The sequence below is a fragment of the Doryrhamphus excisus genome, chromosome 7 (assembly GCF_030265055.1).
Source record: "Doryrhamphus excisus isolate RoL2022-K1 chromosome 7, RoL_Dexc_1.0, whole genome shotgun sequence".
NCBI classification, from domain to species: Eukaryota; Metazoa; Chordata; class Actinopteri; order Syngnathiformes; family Syngnathidae; genus Doryrhamphus; species Doryrhamphus excisus.
Window position 1 is genome coordinate 3,327,501 of NC_080472.1, and position 22,471 is coordinate 3,349,971.

General features: G+C 39.8%; 2 protein-coding genes across 10 annotated transcripts in view; both read left to right on the forward strand.

The window, feature by feature from the left end:
* Nucleotides 1-3,559, forward strand: part of ppfia1 (PTPRF interacting protein alpha 1) — a 38,086-nt gene extending 34,527 nt beyond the window's left edge. For 3 of the 8 annotated variants that reach the window (XM_058077388.1, XM_058077389.1, XM_058077393.1), the window contains 2 exons: nt 123-196; nt 1,835-3,559. In XM_058077388.1, the coding sequence (XP_057933371.1) occupies nt 123-178 (56 nt within the window). In that variant the 3' untranslated portion in view covers nt 179-196; nt 1,835-3,559. The remainder of the gene's footprint in view (nt 1-122; nt 197-1,834) is intronic. The other 5 variants (XM_058077394.1, XM_058077391.1, XM_058077396.1 and 2 more) reach the window with 3 other exon arrangements.
* An 884-nt stretch (nt 3,560-4,443) lies between these two features.
* LOC131132107 (src substrate cortactin-like) lies at nt 4,444-22,062 on the forward strand. Of its 2 annotated transcripts, XM_058077399.1 has the most exons (15): nt 4,448-4,613; nt 7,081-7,189; nt 7,298-7,371; nt 7,431-7,560; nt 9,990-10,100; nt 10,904-10,958; nt 12,296-12,406; nt 12,685-12,795; nt 14,523-14,633; nt 15,671-15,726; nt 15,798-15,867; nt 16,737-16,981; nt 19,181-19,295; nt 19,739-19,804; nt 19,873-22,059. In XM_058077399.1, exons 2-15 carry the CDS (start codon nt 7,106-7,108, stop codon nt 20,010-20,012), a joined length of 1,479 nt encoding a protein of 492 aa, XP_057933382.1. In that variant the 5' UTR covers nt 4,448-4,613; nt 7,081-7,105; the 3' UTR covers nt 20,013-22,059. The 2 variants fall into 2 exon arrangements, with proteins under 2 accessions (XP_057933383.1, XP_057933382.1); XM_058077400.1 differs by lacking the exon at nt 12,296-12,406 and having other exon boundaries at nt 4,444-4,613; nt 19,873-22,062.
* Nucleotides 22,063-22,471: the final 409 nt, after the last annotated feature.

Genomic DNA, 22,471 nt, shown 5'->3' on the forward strand with positions numbered 1-22,471 from the left:
AAATAAGAATGTCTTCATTTTCTGTCGTGCGTTTGAATTCTTCTTGAATGGCGTTGCGCTTTGACGATGCTGTGACTAACGGCATGTCCTCGCATGTGATTTTTGCCAACATGCAAACACAGGAACTCAGTCTATACAGAGACTGGACACTGCTACAGTCAGGACCTACTCTTGCTAACATAAACCTCACCCAACGGTAAGAACCCCTTGCACACCTTGCAGGTGTGCAACTCAAGGCTTCTGTATGGTTCATACTAGAGATGCTCCATGTTGGCTTTTCACTCATGAGATCATATTGTCCGCAATCGATGACTTCCCTTAAACTAATATCATGTAATGATCACATGATTATTCTCCTACTGGGATTCCATCGCATGCAATTCACAAATACACTTTGTGTAAACATTGTAGGATTCCTTGTTTATAAATAAAAAGTTTTTGTAGTTAGAGCCCCCCCAAAAAATGTTTGACCTTCTAAATACAGTTTTTCATGTTATTAGAGCCGTCTCGACATTAAAATAGTTGACATAATACCAGAAAATAAGCCATTTAAGACATAAATACAACCTGTGCTCGTCTGAGTTGGGGACAGGAAGTGGCGTTGGGGAGGAGGAGTGCGGTGGGTTACTGCCGCAATAGTCGCCCGCGTTTTTATTCAGGATTATTGCGCCTGTTGTCCGGCCGTCAGGTCTGGTGCTTGTGTGTCTCACCAAACAGTACAGTAACATCACTGATGCCTAGTGTGTGAGATATCATCTGAATGTGTCTCCGAATGCCCTTATATTTCTATTTTTGTTCATTTAGAAGAAGAAGAAGAATATCTTTATTGTCGTTGTTATGATACAACGAAATTATAGTTCACGGTTCTTCACCATGTCTGCAAATTGCATATTTCAGGCAACATTTGGACATAATTCCAAACACACCACGCTAGCATCGGCAGGAAAAACGATACCCACATGAACCCATATGGCAGGGGTGCTCCCACTTTTTCAGCATGCGAGCTACTTTTAAAATGAGCGAGTCAAAATGATCTACCCACTACAAAAATGCAAAACATCTATTTATTTTCAAATGTATTGAGGATTATTTGTACGTACAATGTATGTTGATGTACCTTACATAACCAAATGAGCCAATATTGCAAAACACACATAATTAACTATTAACATTTTTTGTAATTACCTGAGTTTACTTTGATGACTTGCACTGAATTGAACCAGCCAGGGATGCATAGTCCGGACAGTAGCTGCTGATAGCCAGCCTCAAGCACACTTCCAAATGTTTATCAGTCATGGATAATATCCGTATCATAATATCCGTATAATATTCCATATCCGTATGGAAGTGATATGTTTTTTGCCTTTTTACTTGGTCCAGTTTTTGCCTTTTTACTTGGTCCAGCTCCTTCACTCATTTTAGTGACCATAAACTTTAGCGAGGGCTTTAAAATCTGACGCAATTCGCTGACTAGCTTAGCACTTTGCATCGTTGTTTACGCATGAGCGGTGACCTAAAGGTCAAAATTCAGTTGTCATCTGACTGGTTGTCCTGTATGTCAATCAAGTGACGGCATTGATGCTAGGATGATATTTTTTTAATGTCACGCCGCGATCGACCAGTACCACCTCCGCGATCGACCGGTAGATCGCGATCGACTTAATGAGCACCCCTGCCATATGGTTTCCATGCCAACATGGGCCATCCCTAGTTCTTGCTCCTCTTTAGAAGCACAGCACAGTTTTAATAATAACGCATGTTTCACGCATTTTCTCTCCTTCTCTCTCCTTTTCTTTCCTCCCATCCATGTACATCTCCCTCCTTCCCGTCTCAGTTTATCCTCATTATTTCTATAGGTAACCGCTGGTCTGAGGATGAAGGGGAGTTCCCCATCTACAAGACCAGGATGCTGAACTAAACTCAATTTTAAGGACACTAAAAGTTTTTTTTGTTGTTGTTATTATTATCACAAAGAGAAAGAGCTTACTCACCAATCTCAGTATCCCCAGAGGAAACTGTACATTTTTCCATTTTTCTTCTATGTAGTGTACGTATACCGGTGGGACTTTGAATTGATTTTACCGTGTAATCTTTATGCCTCTATCCCTTTAATCAAGCCACTTTTTAAAATGACATCTCGCCGCCCGCTCCCCATCACATGGAACTGAATGTTTCTGGAGTTTGTACTATATTTCTACCAACAGACATTTTCTAATCTTTTTTTTTTTTTTTTATAATAATAATAATCTCGACTGACCAGATGTATGTTTTTCCCTTTTGTTGATTTGAAATATAATCAATGCTTAAGTGACTTGTGATATAATTTAATTCTATACATGGTTACCGGGTTTTGAACTTGTATTTTTCTATCTTTCTGGTGATTTGGATGTAAATACAGCTCTTAATGTAGGTCCGTGGATGTGTGAATATCAGATCCGTTGCTGGAGACTAAAAACTGCTCAACACTGTGACTGCACCATCACCATTCAAAGAACTGATGTTGACAACAGATACAGTATGTTTTCCAGAAATATCTATATATATATATATATACTGTATACTGTACGCGGGTGTATGTGTGATACCAAATGGAAAGTTTAGAAATTGAAGAAGTAAAGCCATATACTCGTAGCTGGTTTCAAACGCAAACTTCCAGGTTATCCCCCTGTTGACCTTGCATGTGAGAACCCACCCCACCCCACCCCACCCCAGCCCTTAATGTGCCCCTCCAAGTACAAACCAAGCCCCGGGAGGAAGAGGTCGAGTGCACACCACACTTTGCTTTGATGGACCAACCTCACTTAAGCCTCAGCTGCAACTAGACAGTCCACCCAAAAACCCTTCTTTTCTAAATACTTCATAACAAGCCTTATTGTTTAACTCTTCATATTTATGTCACGTTCATGTCGTGTGTCTCCCGTGTTTTTGCTCTCACAACACAGGTTCCGCAATAAGCTCCTTTGGAACGGAACTCAAGCGTTTTCTTTCACTCATATTGTCGTGGAGTCTGAAGTAGAAATGATGTCATCGTGTATGTCATTATGCACAGTTGCTTTTATTATTATTATTATTATTATTATTATTATTATTATTATTCCTGCTCTTTGTCTGATCTTGTAACAATGATGTACAGTCTGAGTACTTATAAACTATTTTTATCACAGTATTATTTATTGCTTGTTTCAATAAAATACTGCAGCTTCATTTCTTTTGCAGATGAAGACTAAAGCTTTGTGTATTCACAACGTGTATACTTTGGTCTTTGGACTTTGGCCCACCAAAGGATACATACACAAGAACTAAAAACGCTAAAACCCCAGTGAACAGAAACTAGTTCTATATGCTCACTTCTCCTTCCTCTTTTATAAAATCATAAATATTAATTCACCATATCCATGAACTTCTCAGCTAGACCTATTTGACTCTTTTGTTTAAGTCCTGCTGGTGTTGCGTTCACTTCCTGTCCTAGTTATACTGTCTTTTTATTTGATTTTTTTTTTTTTACATCAAATTGAGCATCATTAGGGAACTCTGCTGCAAGTCTGGTGGTCAGTGGTGGTTCAAATTCATAAGTTGCTGCGGCTTTAGAGGGCACAGTTTTCCCTAAAATATTTGTTACACACCAAATATTAATATCAAAATTGATTGTAGCTTAATGAGATTGATTTTTATACATGTTTTGTTTAAATATATTTTATAGTAACAGTAGTTTTTGCTATATTTTACAACTGTACTGTAATATTGGAATATAAAAACAATAAAAATCTTCGTTATTTTGATCAAACATTCGTAATAATAGGAAATAATTGTTTTTTTATATTGTTACATTGTCGAATATTATTGTAATTGTGTGTACTTTTCACAAATACACTCCTGATATATGAAAAATATTAACATTTGTCGTTTTAAACGCAGCTTCCGGTCCGCTCGGCAACACTCGGCCATGATCGGAGGAAGACATCCTGGAGCAGGTAAAATCAGGCCTTCTAAATAAAAGAAGCAACGACATGAAACTCAGGTGATGTGGAAGTGGGAGGGGGTTGTGGGTGCATGTGTTGGTGAATTTTATTTTCTGGAAGATCAGAATTTCTCATTTTCCTTAATTTTACTTAATTCAAATGCTGAGTATGGTTGGTATGACACGTGATCAGTGACACCTGAACTTTTGAAGTTTTTTATTTTGACACTTCCGCTAGGCTTGGCAGAATTACAATTGATTTGCATATCAGCTAATATATAACATGAACGTTGGAACTTCGCTTTACACATTGATATCAATGCTTGTGTCCTGTGTGTATTTCCGGACAAAGCGATAATCAAAAATTAAATGTATAAAATAATTTTAAGTGATAAATCTTTTAATTTATAATATTTATTTTGTAACTGAGTAAGAACATTCAGTATAAGAAGACGGTATGTTAATTTGCAAGTATTTACAAGCCACGCCCATTTCATGACGTCATATGGTATTCTGGATACTGGGAGAACAGGAAGAAGATCCCAATAGCATTCATCTCCATCTGAGACTAGGGTGTGAACACATTTTTATTTTAAATTCACCAGGACATATCTCACTCAGTGGACTCTGGACGGAGCTCCGTTTGTCGCTTACGGTGAGCGTGGAACTCTTGGTTTGATTGAGAAAATGTTCAATTAGGCGGACTAAGCGTCGACTCAGTCATTCCAGGAAGCATGTTAGCTTAGCCAGCTAGCCGAGTGGAAAACTGGAGCAGGAAATACCGCAGACAGACAAACAGGCGCATATAATTCCGCAGCTGTCAGCTTATTTAAACACACTCTAACGCTGCTCGGACGCAATTAGAAGCTATTCCGTTTTTTTTCTGGAATTAATTACTTGTTACACAACATATTTATCAACTGGGATAATGGTGGCTCCTTGGAACGGCCCAACCTCTAGCTTCCAAAGTGTATTGACTTTACCTAAATCATGACTAATTGGGTCGGAAAGATGATAAATATTATTTGTATTAGTGTGTGATTTGCAGATGGGTGTGGTTGTAGTGTAGAGGTAGCTTGCTTATGTACTAACACACAATTGCTTCCTGGATTTTTGTCCTCTACTACTACACATATACTTATATAGGATTTATTTTCATTTCATTTGCATCACAAGTTTAATTATACATTATACTACATTACATATATTGGTGTGGAAAATTGTTGCCCCCTTCCTGGTTTACTTACTTTTTTTCATGTTTGTTGCACTTAATTTTTTTTTTTTTAGATCATTAAACACATTTAAATATTAGTCATGTTTGCAGAATGACTGTTTTGTCAGTGAGACACATTTTAAGGTCATACTACAACATTTTAATAGGATTCAGGTCAGGACTTTAAGTAGACTACTCCTATGTCTTCATTTGGTTTTTATTCAGCCAATCAGAGGTGGACTTGTTGGGGTGTTTTGGATCATTCATTCATTCATTTTCTACCGCTTATCCTCACGAGGGTTGCAGGAGATGCTGGAGCCTATCCTAGCTGTCTTGGGGCGAGAGGCGGGGTCCACCCTGACCTGGTGGCCGGCCAATCCCAGGGCACATATAGACAAACAACCATTCACACTCACATTCATACCTATGGATAATTTGGAGTTGTTTTGTTATTAATTAGTTCCAAAAGGCTCAACGATCTAGGCAAAAGAAAATAATATGAATGCAATTAACCCAAAAATATGAACAACGCTGCCTCTGTCCACCAAAGGGAGCCAGATGAACCCAGAGCTCAGAGGGATGCTGACGTCATTGCAGCACCCCGATGAATGCTTAAGAGAAACTCATATTGGTACATGTTGGTATAGTTGTCATTTATATATTCATTCATTCATTTCCTACCGCTTTTCCTCACAAGGGTAGCAGGGGTGCTGGAGCCTATCCCACCCTGGGATACCCTGGACTGGTGGCCAGCCAATCACAGGGCACATATAGACAAACAACCATTCACACTCACATTCATACCTATGGATAATTTGGAGTTGTTTTGTTATTAATTAGTTCCAAAAGGCTCAACGATCTAGGCAAAAGAAAATAATATGAATGCAATTAACCCAAAAATATGAACAACGCTGCCTCTGTCCACCAAAGGGAGCCAGATGAACCCAGAGCTCAGAGGGATGCTGACGTCATTACAGCACCCCGATGAATGCTTAAGAGAAACTCATATTGGTACATGTTGGTATAGTTGTCATTTATATATTCATTCATTAATTTCCTATCGCTTTTCCTCACAAGGGTAGCAGGGGTGCTGGAGCCTATCCCACCCTGGGATACCCTGGACTGGTGGCCAGCCAATCACAGGGCACATATAGACAAACAACCATTCACACTCACATTCATACCTATGGATAATTTGGAGTTGTTTTGTTATTAATTCGTTCCAAAAGGCTCAACGATCTAGGCAAAAGAAAATAATATGAATGCAATTAACCCAAAAATATGAACAACGCTGCCTCTGTCCACCAAAGGGAGCCAGATGAACCCAGAGCTCAGAGGGATGCTGATGTCATTGCAGCACCCCAATGAATGCTTAAGAGAAACTCATATTGGTACATGTTGGTATAGTTGTCATTTATATATTCATTCATTCATTCATTCATTTCCTACCGCTTTTCCTCACAAGGGTAGCAGGGGTGCTGGAGCCTATCCCACCCTGGGATACCCTGGACTGGTGGCCAGCCAATCACAGGGCACATATAGACAAACAACCATTCACATTCATACCTATGGACAATTTGGAGTCGCTAATTAACCTAGCATGTTTTTGGAATGTGGGAGGAAACCGGAGTACCCGGAGAAAACCCACGCATGCACGGGGAGAACATGCAAACTCCACACAGATGCGTGGAATTGAACTCGGGTTTCCTAGCTGTGAGGTCCGCATGCTAACCGCTCGGTCCACCGTGCAGCCCCAATAGAATTCATGGTTCTGTTTATCACAGCAAGCAGCAAAGCAGCCCCAAACCATCACACTACCACCACCATATTTTCTCCTGTTGCTATGATGTTCTTTTTGTCTTGGGTTCTCTCTTACTTCCATAATGAAGGCTTGTTTTTTGGCTTCCAGTGTGCTTGGCAAAGGTTCGGTAAAGATGTGGAAGGCAGCAGCAGGCCAGTCCGTCAAGGTGAATGTAGACGATGGAGGTGACGACTGGGAGACTGACCCCGACTTCGAGGTAGCGTTGCACGTCGTCTTTTTACTCACGTCTGTTTTTCCGTCCAAAAGCCGTGATTGTGATTGTCAAACTTTTACCCGGTTACCAATCTTCTTCTTGGATTTCTAGAACGATGTATCCGAGAAGGAGCAACGCTGGGGTGCTAAGACGGTGGTTGGTTCAGGACACCAGGAGCACATAAAGTAAGACCTTACTGTCAGTCATTCCTAAATGTGTCTCTGACTTTGCTTTCTTGGAATAGTATCCACCAACTGCGTCAAACGGTGTCAACAGAGCATACCAGCTTGAAGCAGAAGGAATTGGACGACATGCCCAAGGCCTCACATGGATATGGAGGGAAATTTGGGGTGCAGCAAGACCGCATGGACAAGGTACAGGAAAACTTTACATACCATACAATTCCTGATGATATTCCTTGTGAAATCCTTCTAATCACAATAACGCACTGTGTGAGATTCCATGTTTAACAATAAATTCCGTTTTCATTGGCCAATCCTGCGATTCCGTCAACACGGAAATCATAGATCCGTACTCTAACCTCACGTCGCAGCGATCTGATCCAGTTCCGTGGGAAACGCTGAACAAGCACTACCCTTGAATCACAGCTCGGAACTATACACAATACTATAAATGAAGGATCGACCGATATATCGGGACGATATTTGCGTTTTTTTTTTCCTTGTATCGGTATCGGCCGATGTATTTTTCCACCGCATGATTTACAGTCAGGCATCCGACGGGGCAGCTTTGTGTTGTGTTTTCATGTAAATTGAGGGATCAAAAGCAGTATCGGCCACAAATATCGGCACAAGCAAAATCGGCCATCAGCTAAGTGTGATGGAAAAAAATCAGTATCGGCATCAGCCCCAAAAAAAAAACATATCGGTCGATTCCTACTATAAATTGCCATAGATGAAATAATATCGAAGCGGCACGGCGGTCTGGTGGTTAGTGCGCAGACCTCACAGCTAGGAGACCAGGGTTCGATTCCACCCTCGGCCATCTCTGTGTGGAGTTTGCATGTTCTCCCCGTACATGCGTGGGTTTTCTCCGGGTACTCCGGTTTCCTCCCACATTCCAAAAACATGCTAGGTTAATTAGCCACTCCAAATTGTCCATAGGTATGAATGTGAGTGTGAATGGTTGTTTGTCTATATGTGCCCTGGGATTGGCTGGCGACCAGTCCAGGGTGTCTCGCCCGAAGACAGCTGGGATAGGCTCCAGCACACCCGCGACCCTTGTGAGGAAAAAGCGGTAGAAAATGAATGAATGAATGAAATAATATCTAATTATTTCCCATTTTCCTCATGTCTCGGTTATTTCGGTTTGGTCAGCCGAGGGGCGTTGACTTTATGGTGTGTGATGGCGTCTCTATTCTTTTTCCTATTGTTTTTTGATATTAAGAAGAACTAAATCCCAGCATCCAGCTCAATATAATCTTTTATTAGTCTTTGTTTCTTGCTTTTGAGGTCTCATTAAGTCATATTTAATTTCACTGACATGATGTAAACAAGCCGAATGAGTGTGTGTGTGTGTTTTTCACGCTCGCTGATCTTCTCCAGCTAGCAACGCTATCCTTTCTTTTGTCCATGATGTGTCCAACCACTGCAACGTCAATGTGATGACTGAGCAATGTTTATACCTCTCTTTCTCTTTTTCTCTGTGTGTGTCATCAGTTGTCACCACTTTTAACTGCTGGCATTGCTTTTTTTTTTTTTTACACCCCCCCTTCTTTTCCCCCACATTTTTACCATCACTGCAGTCAAACATGATCATGTATTTGAAGAGCTTGCAACCAAAAAGGCGCTAAATCCAATTTTTCAAATTTTCATGTTTTTCATGAGTTTAATAGACCTCTGTCATGTGTATCCAAATCACATATTTTGGTCTTGAAATCATTTTAAAAAATATGAAAAAAAAGTGATATGAAATGTATGCTTTCAACCAAAAGGCGCTATTTCCATTTCAGATTTCAACCAAAAGGAGCTAAATCCCTTTCTTTATTCTTTATTCTGATTGGCCCAAGTTTCCCATCTATTGATAATCTGACCAATCAGAGAGAAGAATACAATTGGCACTGCACATACAGAAAGCCAGTATCAGTGCGCATCCTGTTTTGTTTGTGTACATGAAGTACACGTATGATAGTTACAGTATGTTATGCAATTCAGGAGAACACAAATTGTGTTTTTACAGTATTCTGTAACATGGAAGTTTTTTTTTTATCTCTACCTTGACACCTCCAACTTTCATGAGAAACATTATTTTACTTGTACTAAAAAACATACAATGTAAAGAGTTTTTTGTCACTGTCACCTTCATGGTGCAGTCAAATATGAGCACTGCTTTTAATAACATTTTTATTCATTTCATTCATAATAATTATTTTGTATTGTATGTTGAGAATGGCTTCTGTGTTGTAGTTATTTTATTAGCATAGCACATTAAAGCACCTTACATTCTTTTACAACAATGCCATTGAAGAAGTTAAAGGTGACTTCAAATTTATTTCAGCCAAAAGGCGCTAAATCCGGAAAAAATTAATAAAAAAAATATATAAAATACATGGTGTGTGCAGGATTTTTATAGCATGCATTTTTATGACCTATATTGATAGCTCTTTCATTTGCAATATAGACTTGATGACCAAATAGATTGATATGTGCGTAGTTAAAAATCATTGATTTTCTCAATGAAATCAGTCAAAATGGATTTAGCGCCTTTTGGTTGCAAGCTCTTCATTTTCATTCTTCATTATTTTCACGGCTGACCTCTGACCTATCTTTGTGTGTTTTGCTAGTCTGCTGTAGGCCATGACTACCAGAGCCTGTTATCCAAGCACTGCTCCCAGACCGATAACTCCAAAGGCTTTGGAGGGAAGTTTGGAGTTCAAGCTGACCGTGTTGACCAGGTATTTCCTGTTCCCTCATCAATTCAAGAATCACAGTCAATATCTTGTTGAAATATTCATTTTTTTTTTTTTTTGACTCCATAGTGTACGGTAGATCTCCACTTCTCAAATCACCCGCCGTTAAATAAAAATGACCCATAAAATTTCACAAAAAAAAAAAAAAATCACAAATATTTTTACCTTATTAACAAAAACTAATGAAAGGGCATCAAAACAAGCACCTGCCTCACTCACGGTGCAACCAAAAATCACACATGTGGAACACACAACCCTGATATAAAGTAAGAACTCTATTCGAAAATACATGAAGGAATAAATAATTATTGTTTTGTGGTTGAATACGGCCTATTATTAATCAGCAAATACTGTATCAATATTGAAATAAATTCTATGTAGCTTTGGCCTAAATTTAGCATTTCCATTACAAAATACCAATAGAAGGCATTCAGAAGACACATTTAAAGACGTAATGATATGTAGAATGTACAACTCTGAACCCCCCAATCAGCACCCCTGGCACCGAAATACATTTATTTATGTCTTAAATGTCATATTTTCTCGTAAAATGTCAACTATATTGGGTGATACAAATGTAAAGGTGACTATAGGGGTGTTACTTTATGTCCAGAAGGCTCTAATAATGTCAACAACTGGTGGTAAACAGGTTCTATATGCACTAACTTTGAAAATACTTCATTTATAATTTGGTATATTATAACTTAATTTGGTATAAAATAGCCCTCGGTTGAAGTGTCTAATTTGTCTAATGACGGTGTTCACTTCTTCTTCTGCTCTCATGGTAGTCTGCGGTCGGCTTCGAGTACGCTGGGAAAACGGAGAAGCACGCTTCACAGAAAGGTGATGTTGAAACTTGTTGCTCGTTTGGGTTTGAGCCACAGATTGCAGTTCTTATCCGGGCGTGTTCCTTTCTGCTGCCCGCATATTTCTCTCAACTTGACTGCATTCACTCGCTTTATTTAGGTTCATTGTGATGATTAGGCTTTGTTAAAGAAATGCTTGGTAATCAGATGCCAGCTTTGCCATTGTTTTCTGCTTGGTCTGTACCAGGGGTGGGCAAACTACGGCCCGGGGGCCACATCCGGCCCGCCAAGTGTTTGAATACGGCCCGCCCAATCTTTCCAAAGTATTTCATTTAAACTCAACATACAACCTGGCATCATGGCCTGAGCCAACCTTTTGATGGTTGTATCAATTTCGTTGTTTGACATGGTCTGTTGTTTACAAAGTGCTCCTGAAAAAAGGGACTCAAGCACATAATAATAATAATAATAATAATAATAATAATACTTATTATTATTATTATTATTATTATTATTATTATTATTAGATTATTTTAATTATTATTAGAACTATTATGATTATTATAATTATTATATTAATTCTAATTATTATATTAATTATATATAATATTATTGTTAAATTTGCATATTCATTCATTCATTTTCTACCGCTTTTTCCTCACGAGGGTCGCAGGGGGTGCTGGAGCCTATCCCAGCTGTCTTCGGGCGTAAGGCGGGGTACACCCTGGACTGGTGGCCAGCCAATCACAGGGCACATATAGACAAACAACCATTCACACTCACATTCATACCTATGGACAATTTGGAGTCGCCAATTAACCTAGCATGTTTTTGGAATGTGGGAGGAAACCGGAATACCCGGAGAAAACCCACGCATGCACGGGGAGAACATGCAAACTCCACACAGAGATGGCCGAGGGTGGAATTGAACCCTGGTCTCCTAGCTGTGAGGTCTGTGCGCTAACCCCTAGACCACCGTGCCGCCAAATTTGCATATTTTACATAATAATAATATAATAATTATTATTTTAATTGTATTGTAATTATTATAATATTTTATTATTTTTAAAATATTTAAATGTAAATATAAAATAATAAATAATAATAGCAGATTGCATGACAATTTTACAGATACAATAATACCAGGTGGACTGTTACGTGTAAAATATATAGTCTGCCCCCCCCCCCCCCCCCCCCCCCCCCCCCCCCCCCCCGTAAATGTTGTCATATCAATGCGGCCCGCGAGTCAAAAAGTTTGCCCCCCCCTGGTCTGTACACTGCTAACATATATAACATATAATAATTTTATACTGTATATTGTCAGTTCCACTACAGAAACAGAGGCTGACTCTTTCTCCGTGTTTTACTTTGCAGACTACAACACTGGCTTCGGGGGCAAATATGGTGTTCAGGCTGACCGCGTTGACCAAAGTGCGGTGGGCTTCGACTACCAAGGCAAAACCGAGAAGCACGAGTCCCAGAAAGGTTTGTCCGTTGATTGTTGGTATTTCCTGCATTAACCGCAGACAACGTGGAGAAATAATATCACATACACAAACAAGACTCTTGCCAGTCAAGAAAACTATATGCACAATGTCTTATAATATTTCTTGAGCATTTGATGAAAGCAAACAAACCGCAAATTGACTGATATTTTCTACAATCAGACCCATCTGCTCTGTCAAAAGGTGTTTCTGATCTTCTTGTGTTACCTTTTTGTTGTCCTTCCTCACATTCCACTCCTTGCTGTGTTCATTATGCAGATTATGCCAAAGGTTTTGGAGGAAAGTTTGGCGTGGAGACGGACAAAGTGGACAAGAGCGCCGTGGGCTTCGAGTACCAGGGCAAAACCGAGAGGCACGAGTCTCAGAAAGGTCGGTATCATCATTTGGATTTTTTAACTAGGTGACATTTGGCATTAAAAGACCTGTTGGTTTGATGCATTCAGAGTCCTATGACAGATATATATTAACTCCTTATTTCTAAAATCACTAATACTTCAACTTGCTGATATAGTTCATCTTCAAACAGCTAAAATAATGCATAAGGCTAAAAATAACCAATTAGCTAAAAATGTCATCAATACTTCTCTACAAGAGAGGAGAAATATGATCTAAGGGAAGAAGTACATTTGAAACACTTCTATGCTAGGACTACGTTAGCGTTAGCATAGCATTTCAGTATGTGGAATCAAACTATGGAATGGATTGAGTAAGGGAATCAAACAATGCACAACGATGAGCCAATTCAAGAAACAATACAAGCAGTTGATGTTTGCTAAATACAAGGATGAAGAGTCTTGAACCAGTCATGATGTGCTATACAGTAAACCTCGGATATATCGGACTCGGATATATCAGAAATTCGCTCACAACGGACAGATAAAAAAGAAACGATTTTTCTGTAATGCATTTCCAATAAAAATTCATTGCATATATCGGATTTTTTATAACGGATTTCGCCTATTTCGGACAAAATCTCCAGTCCCGTTCCAATGCATTTCCATGAAATTTCCCTGGCATATATCGGATGGCCGCATCGTGGCGCTCCGATTCGAATCCGAATGGTGACAGGCCGCTATACGACGTCATTTGCAGCGTTTGCAGCGTTGCCTGCGCGTCCAGGTACATTGGAAACATAGTCAAGGAAGTGCCTTTTTATAACGCATAAAATCCCATTTACGCATATACCGGATATAAATCCCATATATGCGTAAAACGGACATTTTCCGGTATACGCATATAACGGATTTCGCTTATATCGGACAAAACCAGTGGGAACAATTGAATCCGATATATCCGAGGTTTACTGTATATATCACTATATTGACACTTACTATGGTACACATTATGGCATTGGATGCTCATATCAGTACTTCGGTACGAGGTACATTATTTAAAAAAAAAACAACCTTAAACTGTATTATGGAAAGCAGGAAGTGAACAAATGTAAGAGTTAGTGATTGTAAAAGTACCAGATGGAGGGGTAGGATTTAATAAGCTTTGCTTCTTCCTACTCCTTTTGGACATGTGGAACTGGGAACTGATTATGGGATGCATTCAATTGTAATCTGATGCATGTTCAAATGAAATTAAACCATTACCATTACCATATGAAGAGCATGGTTTAGTATATAGGCCTGTAAAACCAAACCTGTACAGGTCTGCCTATTTGAAGCGGATGCTCAGTAACGCTGACCACTACTGGCTGATGTATTGTCCACTAGTAACCCCATTGCTATTGTGTGGTTTTGTGTGTACCAAACCTCAGAATGAAATGCAGTGTGGTCTGTACAGACCTGTCTGGACTCTAAAAAAAAACAAGCACATCACAGTACAGCAGCTCTACCTGTCGCTGCTTGTCTGACATACTTCTAAATGTGTTACTGCCTGCTTGGCAAGCTGTATTTACACATACTTGAGATAGCAACATTGTTCAAATAATACATGCAAAATATACATATAACTACATATTTAGTCTACACTTGATTATACTTGATTATATTTGTCCTGTTTGGCACGTTTATTAATGAAGGAAAGACAAGACATGCACTCGGAAAGAGATTTAACCAGCCGTCCTTTTGTTTGGTTTGGTTCTACAGACTACGTCAAAGGCTTTGGGGGCAAATTTGGCGTGCAGACGGACAGGCAGGATAAATCTGCCCTGGGATGGGACCACCAGGAGAAACTACAGCTACATGAATCCCAGAAAGGTACATTTATATGCACTCTTATACATTCATTCATTTTCTACCGCTTATACTCACGAGGGTCACGGGGGTGCTGGAGCCTATCCCAGCTGTCTTTGGTTGAGAGGCGGGGTACACCCTGGACTGGTCGCAATGCAGCCAATCATAGGGCACATATAGACAAACAACCATTCACACTCACATTCATACCTATGGACAATTTGGAGTGGCTAATTAACCTAGCATGTTTTTGGAATGTGGGAGGAAACCGGAGTACCCGGAAAAAACCCACGCATGCACGGGGAGAACATGCAAACTCCACACGGAGATAGCCGAGGGTGGAATTGAACCCTGGTCTCCTAGCTGTGAGGTCTGCACGCTAACCACTCGTGCGCCGTGCAGCCTAGTAGTAGAAATATGAAGACAAAGTAAGACATTTCCATTGATGGAATCTGGTGCTTGTGTGTCTCTCCAAATAAAACAGTAACATTACTGACACCTTGTGACCGGTGTGGAATACTACACATCATCACGTCTTTGAATGCGTCTTCTGAATGCCTTATTTTACATCATTTACGTCTGCGTGCTAACCACTCCATCACCGTGCAGCCGTTCCAAAAACATGCTAGGTTAATTAGCCACTCCAAATTGTCCATAGGTATGAATGTGAGTGTGAATGGTTGTTTGTCTATACGTATGTGCCCTGTGATTGGCTGGCTCGCCCGAAGACAGCTGGGATAGGCTCCAGCACCCGTCTCCCCCTGGGATAGGCTCCAGCACATGTGCCCTGTGATTGGCTGGGAATTTTTAGTCATATATAAAGGTGATTTAGTGAAGGGGAATAAAGTGAAACATGCCGAGGGTGGAATTGAACCCTCGTCTCTTAGCTGCGAGGTCTGTGCGCTAACCACTCGACCACCCTGCAGCACTCAATTCATTCATTCAAGTACTAAAATGTAGTATAATGTAGTTATTTACTTGGGGAAAGACGTTTGTATACTAACTGTGGTTGATGGAATAGACCAATTCCCATCTCATCTGTTCTTCCATACTCCCGCTAGATTACTCCAAGGGATTTGGAGGGAAATTTGGTGTCCAGAATGATCGTATGGATAAGGTACGTTATGTTTTTTTTTTTTTAATCTTTGTTGCCATTAGATGAGTCACATGTGTCTTTCTGCTCCACAGAGTGCCGGCACGTTTGAGGACGTTGAGAAGCCCAAACCATCTTACCAGAAAACCAGACCTGTGGAGGCTGGTAAGCGCTGTCTGGAAATCATGCGGCAGAAAAATACATCGGCTAACAAAGTGCGGCCCGGGGGCCATTTGCGGCACAATCAAAGTTTAAAATTTTAATTAAATTTTTTTTTTTTTTTTTCAAAAACAGTTGTAACTTGAGAAAAAAAAGCACTTAAGTAAAATTATGTTGAGGTGAAAAGTTAATGCTATTAGAATTAAGTCAAAATAGAATGGGAATAGTCATAATTAGGGCAGTCAAATGATTTTTAAATCAGATTAATCACAGTTTTCAAATCAATTCATCATGATTAATCTCACTACGTTTGAAAAATATGCCCATTTTTACCGTATTTTTATTGAAAGAAAGACAAATTATAAATTATAGGGCAGGATTATGTATATTTGTTTATATTAACAGCGCCAAAATTTGAATCCAATGAAGACATAATAATATTATAATATTGCGAGAAATAACTGGATCGACTGATATGTTTTTTTTTTCGAGCCGATGCCGATATCAATTTTTCCATCACCCATAGCCGATGGCTGATTTTGCTTGGGCCGATATTTATGGCCGATACTGCTTTTAATTTACATGAAAAAAATGACAAAGATAACAAATATTATTTATTGAAATGTAAACACTGAACACTGAAACAACTTCCGGCAACACAAAGCTGCCCGGCGGATGCCTGTCTGTAAATCACGCGGCAGAAAAATACATCGGCGAACCCACATGCGTATCAGCCGATACCGATTCAAGTAAAGAACGCAAATATCAGTCGATCCTTAATCGATACTATCAGTATTTGAATGGAATGAATGTTTCACCGTAGTATAGGTACCATGCAGTAACTATCTTGGCTTCCCTATTTCATCTTTGGTCAGCCGGCAGCAGCACAGGAAGCATTAAGGCCCAGTTTGAGAACATCGCCAGGCAGAAGGAGGAAGAAGACCGAAAGAGAGCTGAAGAAGAGCGAGCACGTCGACAGGCCAAGGAAAAGCAGGAACAAGAGGAGGCGCGTCGGAAATTGGAAGAGCGGGCCAAAGCTCCCTCCCCGGTACCAGTTGCTAGCCCCAGTCCCGCTCCTAGCCCGACTCCACCGCTCCACACTTCTTCTCTTTCATACCAGGTAGGCTTCACAATGGAACATTCATTCATTCATTTTCTACCGCTTATCCTCATGAGGGTCGCGGGGGTGCTGGAGCCTATCCCAGCTGTCTTCAGGCGACACATATAGACAAACAACCATTCACACTCACATTCATACCTATGGACAATTTGGAGTGGCTAATTAACCTAGCATGTTTTTGGAATGTGGGAGGAAACCGGAGTACCCGGAGAAAACCGGGTATAAACATGCAAACTCCACACAGAGATGCCCGAGTGGGGAATCAAACCCAGGTCTCCTAGCTGTGTGGCCTGTGCGCTAACCACATTACACCATGCGATTTATAAATATACTTACTTATATACTTATTTATAAATATAATATTTTCATAGTTAAACCTAAACATTATTAGAGACCTGAAGGCATGAAATAACACCCCTATAGTCACATTGACACTACAAATTATCCCAAAAAAGTGGACATAATAGGAGTCACCAATTAACCTAGCATGTTTTTGGAACGTGGGAGGAAACCGGAGTACCCGGAGAAAACCGGGTATAAACATGCAAACTCCACACGGAGATGCCCGAGTGGGGAATCAAACCCAGGTCTCCTAGCTGTGTGGCCTGCGCGCTAACCATAATACACCATGCGATTTATAAATATACTTACTTATATACTTATTTATAAATATAATATTTTCATAGTTAAACCTAAACATTATTAGAGACCTGAAGGCATGAAATAACACCCCTATAGTCACATTGACACTACAAATTATCCCAAAAAGTGGACATAATAGGAGTCACCAATTAACCTAGCATGTTTTTGGAATGTGGGAGGAAACCGGAGTACCCGGAGAAAACCGTGTATAAACATGCAAACTCCACACAGAGATGCCCGAGTGGGGAATCAAACCCAGGTCTCCTAGCTGTGTGGCCTGCGCGCTAACCACAATACACCATGCGATTTATAAATATACTTACTTATATACTTATTTATAAATATAATATCTTCATAGTTAAACCTAAACATTATTAGAGACCTGAAGGCATGAAATAACACCCCTATAGTCACATTGACACTACAAATTATCCCAAAAAGTGGACATAATAGGAGTCACCAATTAACCTAACATGTTTTTGGAATGTGGGAGGAAACCGGAGTACCCGGAGAAAACCGGGTATAAACATGCAAACTCCACACAGAGATGCCCGAGTGGGGAATCAAACCCAGGTCTCCTAGCTGTGTGGCCTGCGCGCTAACCACAATACACCATGCGATTTATAAATATACTTACTTATATACTTATTTATAAATATAATATTTTCATAGTTAAACCTAAACATTATTAGAGACCTGAAGGCATGAAATAACACCCCTATAGTCACATTGACACTACAAATTATCCCAAAAAGTGGACATAATAGGAGTCACCAATTAACCTAGCATGTTTTTGGAATGTGGGAGGAAACCGGAGTACCCGGAGAAAACCGGGTATAAACATGCAAACTCCACACAGAGATGCCCGAGTGGGGAATCAAACCCAGGTCTCCTAGCTGTGTGGCCTGCGCGCTAACCACAATACACCATGCGATTTATAAATATACTTACTTATATACTTATTTATAAATATAATATTTTCATAGTTAAACCTAAACATTATTAGAGACCTGAAGGCATGAAATAACACCCCTATAGTCACATTGACACTACAAATTATCCCAAAAAAGTGGACATAATAGGAGTCACCAATTAACCTAGCATGTTTTTGGAATGTGGGAGGAAACCGGAGTACCCGGAGAAAACCGGGTATAAACATGCAAACTCCACACAGAGATGCCCGAGTGGGGAATCAAACCCAGGTCTCCTAGCTGTGTGGCCTGCGCGCTAACCACATTACACCATGCGATTTATAAATATACTTACTTATATACTTATTTATAAATCTAATATTTTCATAGTTAAACCTAAACATTATTAGAGACCTGAAGGCATGAAATAACACCCCTATAGTCACATTGACACTACAAATTATCCCAAAAAGTGGACATAATAGGAGTCACCAATTAACCTAGCATGTTTTTGGAATGTGGGAGGAACCCATGCAACATGCAAACTGTCCGAGGGTGGAATCGAACTGGGATCTCCTAGCTGTGAGGCCTGCGTGCTAACCACTCTACGCTAATAATAATAATAATAATGTATTTTTCTGAATAGAACACAGATGAATCGGCGTATGAAGTTGCTGAGGAGAACGGAGAGCAGCTTTATGAAGGTGAACCCCAGCGTGGCTCCACGCAGCAGGAAGATCTTTACCAGACACCTGCTGAAGGTACGCACGCACGGTATATGTACGGGCGTACATATATACCTGCATATACTGACTACTGATGGAGAAAAACATATATTTCTTATCTTAATGATGTAGTAGTATTCACATTTAAAACGTTGTGCTATCAACACTCCCTTGCCTCTATTAAGCTTCAAATAGGCGCGAAAATAAATGAATTTGAGCAACATTTTTGGTGACTCATCACTGCCCCCCAGCGGAAAATATATGTAATGACATACCCTTGATGCAAACGGCAGCCTCCGTTTGTGGCAGTTAGATGTCATTACATGTAGTTTCCACTAGAGGGTAGTAATGAGTCGCCGAAATGTCAAGTCCATTTTGTTGCACATTTTGTATGTATGTGTATAAAGTAATCACTTAGGGTGCTAAAATACTCCGAGTAGTACCCGCTTGACCTTAAACAAATGCTTCTGGCGTCGCAGAGGGGCAGTACGACTACGTGGAGGACCTCGGCATGACAGCGGTAGCGCTGTATGACTACCAAGCAGGTGAGGCGTACCGTAGATGTTCGGCGACATGGACGCCCGCGTCACTATTCTTTTATTTCTCCGTGTAGCCGGCGACGACGAGATCTCCTTTGACCCCGATGAGGTCATCACCAACATCGAGATGATCGACGAGGGCTGGTGGCGAGGCATGTGCAGAGGAGTTTACGGCCTTTTCCCTGCCAATTACGTGGAAGTGCGGAGCCAATGATCCCCCCCCCCCCCCCCACCGCCGCCACCGCCGCCCTGCAAACAAGTACATGCTTTCCGATCCTCTTCCCGTTTTCATGCTTGGCTCTTTTTCTTCTTTCCATATCTTAGCGCTTCAACACTGTGCAGGACATCTCAGGTCTTCTAGTAGCTTTCTTTTGCTCCTTTTCCATCCTCCACCCCCCCAGTTCGATTCCTCTGTAGGAAAAGGTTTGAGAGGAACATTTAGTCTTACCAAAGACCAGATTGGGACCGCACGCATTCGCCATTCAGCATCCATGATCTTGTTATTCATAGGAAATACCCGACAACCTCCATGATGGGGCCGCTCATTTCCTTACATCGCTAAAGCTAGCAGTTAAACGTGCTTGATGACAATAATATTGATCATAATAATAATAATAATGCACCACTCACAGTGCAACCAAAAGGCAGTACCGACACGCATCGATATACATGCAAAAGGTACTATTTTGTAACCCGCAAGGCATGCTGGGAAGCCCCCACATGCACTACAGTTATAATCCAAGCCGTGTCCAAGCGTTTACCAAAGGATGCAAGGGGGCCAACACACAAATGACCAGACTATTAGTACAATAATATCAAATATATTAGTCGGAACATTTTTGCTGTGTTTTTTAAAACATATTTTATAAATATTTCAACTTAAATAATATTATGACTTTATTCCCACCATAATATGATATATTTCTTCTCAAACTCATTTTTATTCCGTCTATGTTATTAAAATGACATTATTTTTCCCTCATTATATTTCGAGTTTATTCTCATATAATTATGATTTTTTTTCATGTTGGAATATGACTTTTTTTCTTTAATATTTGACCTCATTCTCATAAAATTACAGCTGTTTTTTCCGCCCCCAGTTACTTCAACTGACTCATACATTTTGTTCTCATAATTCTGACTTTATTACCATGATATTTTGACTTGATTGGCATAATATTATAACGTGTTATGCAACCTAATTGTCCAAAAAAATTTTTTTTTTTTCTTATTACATTTTAATTTTAATATTCAACTCTATGCAACTTTTTCTTATTAGATTATTTCTCTTTCTCTCAGTTTTGACTTTATTCTTGTAAAAATACGGCACATTTTTTAAATGATATTTTTTGCCACAGGCAGTGCTTCGGACACCCTGATATGAAGTCATTGGCGTGTCATGTACTGGGGATTTTTGGTTGCACCGTGAGTGAGTGAGGCTTTTTGAATGACTGCTCTTTGGCCAATGGCGTGTGTGTGTGTGTGTGTCCGAGAACGCAACACGTGTTGATAGAAGATGGACCATAACGGGGTGGTCGCTGGATGCTAGATGCTAGATGCTAGATGCTAGTCGCTAGTCCCACAGTCGGGAGCGTCCGTGATAGCGGGGTAGAACATGCGTCGTGGAAGTTGTCAAGTTTGAGGTTCATGCAGTATGAACATCTCCATCCAGGCTACCGCTGCATCACTTAGTTCAAGTTAGCGTGCATTTGTCCACGCCATCTTGGGGGCCAATGCAAACCACGTAGAGCTGATGCTAACGGGGTATTATTGATTATTATTCATGCCACGAATCATGCTTGGAATCATGTACAGAGACACCGCCGTTTATGATGATGTCTTTTTGGTTTGTCTTGTCTTTGATCGGAGGAGATGATAGTCTCTCATCATCATCATCATCATCATCATCATAACCAAATGAGGTGTCCACTTCATGTGACAAAAAGATATATATATATATATACCTGCAGTGCGGATGTGTACAAAATGTTTCTTGCAGGTTGCTTGTGTAGCGTAAATAAGTGTGTGTGTTTGTGTGTACGTGCGCGCGTCTGAGGGCTTTCATTCTTTTCATCTTTGGGGTTTTATAATAATAAAGTGACCTTTTCAAATGCATTATTTTTTATCTGTAATTCTGTCTAAATCACATCACCGCTGTTGTTTTTCAATAAATAACATGAATGGTGGGCTTGTCTATTTCTTATCACCCGCCTTTCCATAATAAAGCTTCATAGGAAAAAAAAAAACATATGGAAGTATTTTACATTGGACATTAATTAAAAATAATCAAAAATACTTATTTTTTTTTCAAAAACAGTTGTAACTTTAGAAAAAAAAGTACTTAAGTAAAATTAGTTTGAGATGAAAAGTTAATGCTATTAGAATAAAGTCAAAATAGAATGGGAATAGTCATAATTAGGGCAGATTAGAGTTTTTAAATCCGATTAATCACCGTTTTCAAATCAATTAATCATGATTAATCTCACTATGTTTGAAAAAAATGCCCATTTTTACCGTATTTTTATTGAAAGAAAGACAAATTATAGGACAGGATTATGTATATTTGTATATATTAACAGCGACAAAATTTAAATCCGATGAAGACATAATAATATTATAATATTGCGAGAAATAACTGGATTTGGGGAATAAGTATGTGTAATTTTACCAGAA

Coding starts and splice junctions, on each gene's coding strand:
- LOC131132107 (XM_058077399.1), top strand. CDS start 7,106: ATGTGGAAGGCAGCAGCAGGCCAGTCCGTCAAGGTGAATGTAGACGAT. Junction 12,796..14,522: donor GAGGCACGAGTCTCAGAAAG/GTCGGTATCATC, acceptor TTGGTTCTACAG/ACTACGTCAAAGGCTTTGGG. Junction 19,296..19,738: donor TTACCAGACACCTGCTGAAG/GTACGCACGCAC, acceptor CTGGCGTCGCAG/AGGGGCAGTACGACTACGTG.